This window comes from Marmota marmota, unplaced genomic scaffold, assembly GCF_001458135.2.
Source record: "Marmota marmota marmota unplaced genomic scaffold, marMar, whole genome shotgun sequence".
Taxonomy (NCBI): Eukaryota; Metazoa; Chordata; class Mammalia; order Rodentia; family Sciuridae; genus Marmota; species Marmota marmota.
In genome coordinates, this window is record NW_025999876.1 from 540083 (window position 1) to 547187 (window position 7105).

General features: G+C 44.6%; 1 protein-coding gene across 1 annotated transcript; it reads left to right on the forward strand.

Moving 5' to 3' along the window:
* LOC107160697 (olfactory receptor 2T2-like) lies at positions 1-942 on the forward strand. The gene has a single exon (XM_015507336.1). It carries the CDS (start codon positions 1-3, stop codon positions 940-942), a length of 942 nt encoding a protein of 313 aa, XP_015362822.1.
* The last annotated feature ends 6163 nt before the right edge of the window (positions 943-7105 follow it).

The following is a 7105-nucleotide window of genomic DNA, read 5'->3' on the forward strand; positions in this document are numbered from 1 at the left end:
ATGGAGAGAGGGAATGACACGGGGACGGGTTTCTTTCTCCTGGGGCTTTTCCCAGGGCTGTGGCAGCTCGGCACCCTCATCACTTGTGTCCTTCTTGTCTATATCTTTGCCTTCACGGGGAACTTGGTCCTGGCACTCTTGATCTGGGCCGACTCTCGCCTCCACACGCCCATGTACATCCTCCTCAGCCAGCTCTCTCTCATTGACCTGGCCTTGATCTCCACCACAGTGCCCAAGATGGCCATTAACTTCTTTTCAGGGAAGAAAGACATCTCAAAAGCTGCTTGTGGGGCCCAGGTTTTCTTCTTCTTTGCCCTTGGTGGTGGCGAGTGCCTGCTGCTGGCCCTCATGTCTTATGACCGCTACGTGGCCATCTGCAGCCCCCTGCGTTATCTAGCCATCATGAACTCCAGAGTTTGCCTGCAGATGGCGCTGGTGTGCTGGGGCGGAGGGGCCCTGAATTCCCTGGTCAACACCATCTACACCATGCATTTCCCCTTCTGTGGCTCCAGGGAAATCCACCACTTCTTCTGTGAGATGCATGCCATCCTAAAGCTCTCCTGCGGAGACACCTCCCTCTACGAGACAGTGGTGTCCATCATCTGCATCGTGTTTGTGCTTCTCCCCCTGGGATTCATCGTCTCTTCCTACATCCTCATCTTCCTCACCGTCCTGAGGATGAACTCTCCAGAGGGCAGGAGGAAAGCCCTGGCCACCTGCTCCTCTCATCTGGCTGTCGTCAGCCTCTACTATGGGCCAGCCCTAGTCATCTACATGACCCCCCAGTCTGCCCACACTGCAGAGCAGGACCAAGGGCTCTCCATGATCAACACCATCTTCACCCCCCTGCTCAACCCCCTCATCTACGGCCTGAGGAACAAGGATGTGCTTACTGCGCTGAGAAAGGTGGTGGGGCGAAGGGGCACTTTAAATTGGACATGAACAGCCTCCCCAGCTGCAGACTCGGGACCATCCAGCAGCAGAGAGCCTGAGCTCCACACCTGTGGCACCTGCGAGGTGAAGCGCTGTTCCCTCCACCACCCTGTGACCTACAGTCTAACTTAGCTGAAATGAACAGAACCTAATGCTTGGACACCTAGCTTGGACACCTGTCAGCTGTGTGAAAAAAAGAACTGTATTTAACTTCTCTGTGCCAATTAAGACGTTGAACTTGACCTCGAAGATCATTTCCATACTTAAAATGTTTCCCAATTCTCTCCTAAGATTCTAGGAGATGTATTTGGCTCCATCCCTGATTCATATTTTTGAAGTGCCTTTTGAAGTTTATCCTGTAAAATGTGTCATCATAATTCCTCTTTCATAATGAATATTGAGATTTTACTTGGTCATTATTAAGTTGCTCTGGGGTTTTGAGGGTGGTTCTGCCCAGTGTTTGGTAGATGTGTGATTCCCTACAAAACTGTCTGTGGCCAGTTCATTAATAAAGAAATAGTTTAGAACAAAACACATCCTGGGAACCAGGAAGGAGAGTGTGCCCTTGAATACCCAGTCCCTGGAAGGTCACAGAAACAGCCTCTCGTTCTTATGGAACAGGAAGCAGATACAGGAACCTATCTGGGTTTGAAAAACAAGGGCTCAAGAGGAAGCAGGGATGGAGAGAGAGGCCCAGCGCACATGGAGTGTCCACAGCAGTTGCACACTGGGGTCTCCAGGTGAGGACAGGCTCCCTGGGAACGCGCACCTCTAGTGGAGGCTTGGGTAGAGGCACACCTGAGGGCCGCGGGCTGAGCTGGTTGCTCAAAAGAAATGCACGTGAAAAACCCATCGCACTCACGGCTTCACATTACATAGACCAAGGAGAGGCATCCTGTGGATGGCCTTGCTTTTCACATGACCATCTGGACACCAGGAGAACGTGGAGCGCTGGTTCTTGTTCCTGTCCATCTCCCAAAGTCTCCACAAGGATGATTCCTGGGCTCTTTCCTCGGCACTATTGGCTCTGCCACCTAGCTGTGTGCCTTAGTGGCTTAGGAGATGGCACAGTTAGCCTCCACTGCACTCTTTTTGATGACGCAGGTTAATCATGACATCTTTTGGTATCACTCTCAATTCTAAAATGCTATTATTCAGGAGTGAAATTATGGAAAACAAATTGCAAATAAAAACACATAAAACAGGAAGGTGGATTGATGCCTGGGACTTTCTGACAGATGCTAAAGTGCTCCATACCTTGGACACCTGGAGTCATGCCATGCTCATGCCCCAAGTATGAGTCAGATGACTCAGGAGAAGCCCGACTCCAGGCTCTCAGGATCCTGTCCCAACCTTGCTGAAAAGCAGCAAATGCAGGACTATTCCCTGTGCATTATTTATTTATTCTCAACATAACAGTAGGGACGCTGTCTTCCCTGAGTCACAAACATGTTCAGTGAGCTGCCCCAGGTCACACCTATTTCTGAAGCCAGGCTTCTAACTTCAGGGGGGTCCCTATGACAGGACAGTAACACTGAATCTGTAAAACCACACAGTGGGGTCGAGTCTCCATAATGGTGGCAGGAGAGGGCAGAGAAAGGAGGGACCTCTCCAGAACTGAACCACGTCAGGCCCCCTCCTTAGTACCACAGGCGCAGGGCTGCTGGGGAAGGGAAAGGGCCTTCAGCAGTGCGCGGCCTGTTGTCCAGGGCAAGGGTGAGGAGGAGGGGTATGTGCAGGAATGACTTGTGGTCACAAAGGACATGAGAAGACTCAGCTGGCGACTGAACAGTCCCCCTGAGCCACATCCCACACCGTCCACCACTAGAGAGCTACCTGGGCTGGAACCTCACCGCTTCAGAGCGTGCCGTACACTCACTCACCGAATGACCCAGACCAGACACTGAGAGTCCCTGGCCATATGAAGAAGTGAACAAGGCTCCTCTGGTGCTGTGGTTCTGGTCAATTAGTTGCTTGGCTACCTTGTCATGGTGGGCGGAATCAACACACAGACTCCGGGAGCTGGTGAGAGAACTGGCAGGAGACAATCCTCAAGTTGTCGTCCAGTAGCTCAGTTTATTTTTGGAATGCATACAATTGTTATAGGGTTCGAGTGGGGTGTGTGCCCGTCAATCATACACAAGCAAGATAGTATCCATAAGCAAATCATCTTCTGCCTAATGTAACCACACTATGAGGATATTCTAAATATTGCTATCATCAGGAAGGGTCTTTGTCCCTAGGGGAGGGAGTTTCTAAGTTAGAAGTTCCATGTCAAAGCTCCTGGCTATCAGTTTCCTGGCCTGACAGCTTGGTAAGGCTAACCACAAGTGCTAAGGATGTGGTTTCACTAACAGCTCGCTAGAGCAGAGCATCCCATCCTGCAGGAATCCCTATCAGGCCTGAATGAGTGTCGATTCTTCAAGCACTCTCCGAGCTGCTCACAGCTGCTAGCTGCTAGCTGTAAACTGAAAGTTATTCCAACACTCTGGGGAGGGCTTGGTCCACGCTGAATGCTTGTTATTTTGTGAAAAGCCACCATGAGAACCCAGACTCCAGGAAGTCTGGGAAGATGTGGCTAAGAGACATTAAAGTGTGTACCCTAAGGACATCTGACCTCCACTGACGCGTTGCTGCAGAGCCCCTTTTATCAGCCTAACTCCACGTCGAGATTGAACCAGACAAAACGGCTGGCATAACTCAATTCTCTAAGGATCTTTATTCCCATTTTTAATAATTTGTTTAATTGATTTCTGTGAACCAGGAAATCATGGTGTTGTCAACTGGGAGAAAACGGGATTCCCAATAGCACGTGCCCCCCACCCCTGGTTCTGCACAGGTGAGTATTTAATAGAAGAATGTGGGGACATGGGCATACTTCTGTGGACTGAGTGACTTACAGAGTGACCTTCAAACCAAGTCACTTTTTTTTTTTTGATGAAGGTATTTTTTTTGTTTTCTTTTTTTTAAAATTTATTTATTTATTTATTTTTTTAGTCGTACATGACAGCAGAATGTATTTTGACATATAATACATACATGGAATGTACATACATCAATCATATCACTTTTTAAAGGAGCAACCACATGCAACACAGCAGAACTGGGCCTGAGGAACGGCTGTCCACAGCAGCAGGAGCCGAAGACATCACCACAGACAGACTTGGCTGCAATGATCATGCAAGTTTCTCTTCAGAATATCTAACAATCCTTCAAGAAAAAATTGACCATAAATGTACCTAAAACACGTCTGACTGATTCTTCTACCCAGTTAAAAATGAACCTAACTTTGGATTTCAACAACAGCTCTAATTCACTAGTCTGAAATATACTGACAGTGCTGATAGAAACCACCCTGAGGAAGTAAAGGAAAACTACATACATCCATAAAGAGACAGAAATTATAGAAAGAAACCAAATTGAAATTCTGGAGCTGAAAAGCACAATAACCAGATGAAAACCTAACTAGAAGGGCTTAACAGCAGACCAGAGCAGGCAGAAGAAAGAATGAGCCAATTTATACTTGAAATTACATAAACAATTAAAATTATCCATAATGAGGGGCAGAGGGTAAAAAAAAAGAATTAAAAGAGTCAACAGAGCTGTTTGCCTGTAGGACATTACCAAGAAAATCTCCGTGCACAGTACAGGAGAGTAGACTTGAGGCCAGAGTGAACCACCGTGGTGTGCACCTGTGTGTGCATGGCTCCGGAGGCCAGAGGACTGCAAGTCCAAGGCCAGTCTGGGAGACTTAGCAGGACCTGACTCATAATAAAATTTAGGAAAGGGCTGGGGTTGTAGCTTAGTAGTGGATCACCTCTGAGTTCAATCACAAAAACAAAACAAAACAAACAAACAAACAAACAAACAAAAAACCCAATCACAAAAATAGGGTTGGGGGTTAAAACCACTCATGTGGCATTCACCAATAAGATTACCAGAGAATTCTCCACAGACACCATGGAGTTTAAAGGCAGTGGGGAAAAAAAAAATTTAAATACTGAAAGAAAAAAAATAGTCAAGGGTTCTGTATCCTCCACAACTCTCCTTCAGGAATGAAAAAGAAATCAACACATTTCCCTGAAATGAAAGGACACTGGATAGTAACCCAAAGCCATGGTGAGCAGATAAAGACACTGTCAAAAGTAACCGCAAAGGTAAATATAAAAATCAGTATGTTTGTGACTCCTCTGTTATCTTATGTGGTTTTAAAAGGCAAATGCATAAAACAATAATTCCAAGTTTACACAAAAAATAACATAATCTATAAAAATCTGTGAAAGAGCAACATCAAGGAGAGGTAGGGAGATAGGAGCAGAATGTTTCCATGCTATTTAAACTAAATCTACTTAGGGGATCAATTGTAATCCTCAAACTAACCACTTACAAAATAACAAGAAAATATTCAGAAAATGAGAGAAGAAAGGAATCGAGACAGTGCACTCCCAAATAAACATCAACTACCCACAGAAAAGGAAGTAGAGGGGTTAAAAGAACCAAAAGTACATAAAACATTAAGACAGCCTAAACAATCTTGGAAACCGATGAAGTTGTGGGATGACTTGATTTTAAAAGTTATGACTGAATTATGACAACCAATCAGTATGGACAGAACAAATAGTCCCGATTCAGTAAATAGGCAAATGATCAGATCAGACAGTTCTCAAAGGAAGAACTACAAACAGCCAATAAGTACATGAAAAAATGCTTCCAATCTTTAGCCATCTGGGAAATGTAAATCAAAACTACACTGAGATGCCCACTTACCCCAGTCAGAATGACTATTAAAAAAATTAATACAACAAATAAAAACAGAACCCTTACACATAGCTGGTGGGAATCTCAACTAGTATAGTCATTATGGAAACAGTACAAAGTATCCCCAAAAAAACAAAAATAGAAGTGCCATATAATCCATCTATACCACTTCTGAGGATGTACCTGAAAGAAATTAAATCAACATACAAAAGAGACACCGCATGCCCATGTTTATAGCAACACCAGGCTAGGTGCCCCTCAACCAACGAATGAGTGAGGGAAATGTGATGTAAATACACAATGGAGTGTTACCACTCATAGGGCATTTACAATCACTATTTCTTTTTCTTTCAGCCATTAAGAAGAATCAAATCATGTTCAGGAACATGAATGGAACTAGAGATCCTCATATTAAGTTAGACACATTTTTTTCTGATATATGGAAATAACAAACAAAAGAAAGAGGACATGGAAATCTGAAAGCAGAGAGGGACTAGTAGGGAAAGGAGAGTGGATGGAGAGGATTGGAGTGAGGGGTGGAGGGGGAGGGAAAGAAAGGGTAGTAAGGAGGATGGGTACAATCAAAGATTGATACATGCATGTATGGGAATGTCACAGTGAAATCCATGATTCTGCACCAGTAATGAGTTAATATTTATAATAAAGAGGCAGTACGGTACTTGCATGAGGATCTACATATAGACCAAAGGAATAGAGCTGAGAGCCTGAAAGAAACTTGACACCTAGGGTCCATTGAATTTGGCACACTATTTCCACAGCCTGCCAAGATCATTCAAGGGGAAAAGAACCATTACTGAAAACAAATGGTGCTGGGAAAATATATCCACAATCTAAAATCAAAATTGGACTTTACATGATGTACAAAAATTAGTTCAAAAAATCCAAGACTGAGACGGAAGAGGAAAAACTATGAAACTCGTTAAAGAAAATATAAGGGATAGCTTCGTACATTGGATTTAACAATGATTTCTAAACTGTGACACCAAAATCACAAGTAACAAAAGAAAAAGGAGATCAGCTGGACTATGTTAAAATTAAGAATTTTGTCCATCAAAGAACACCATCAACAGGGAGAAGATTCCAAAGAACAGGAAAAATCAAGTCATTTATCTAATAAGAGATTAATGTTGCTGGCACACCTGTGATCCAGCTACTCAGGGGCTGAGGCAGGAGGATTTCCAGCTCCAGACCAGCATGGACAACTTTGAGACCCCGTCTAGAAGAAAGAAACAAAAAACCACAGGGAGATACCATTTCACACCTACTAAGATGGCCTTAATTTTTTTTTAAATGGAAAACCTGTGTTGAGAGCAATTGGAGTCCTTGTGTTCGCCTGGTGCTGGTGAGACACAGCAGGCACCCCGTGGGATGTTGGCAGAGTCTCAGACAGTTA

Bases quoted from the DNA above. Each gene is read 5' to 3' on its own strand.
- LOC107160697 (XM_015507336.1), top strand. From the start codon at position 1: ATGGAGAGAGGGAATGACACGGGGACGGGTTTCTTTCTCCTGGGGCTT.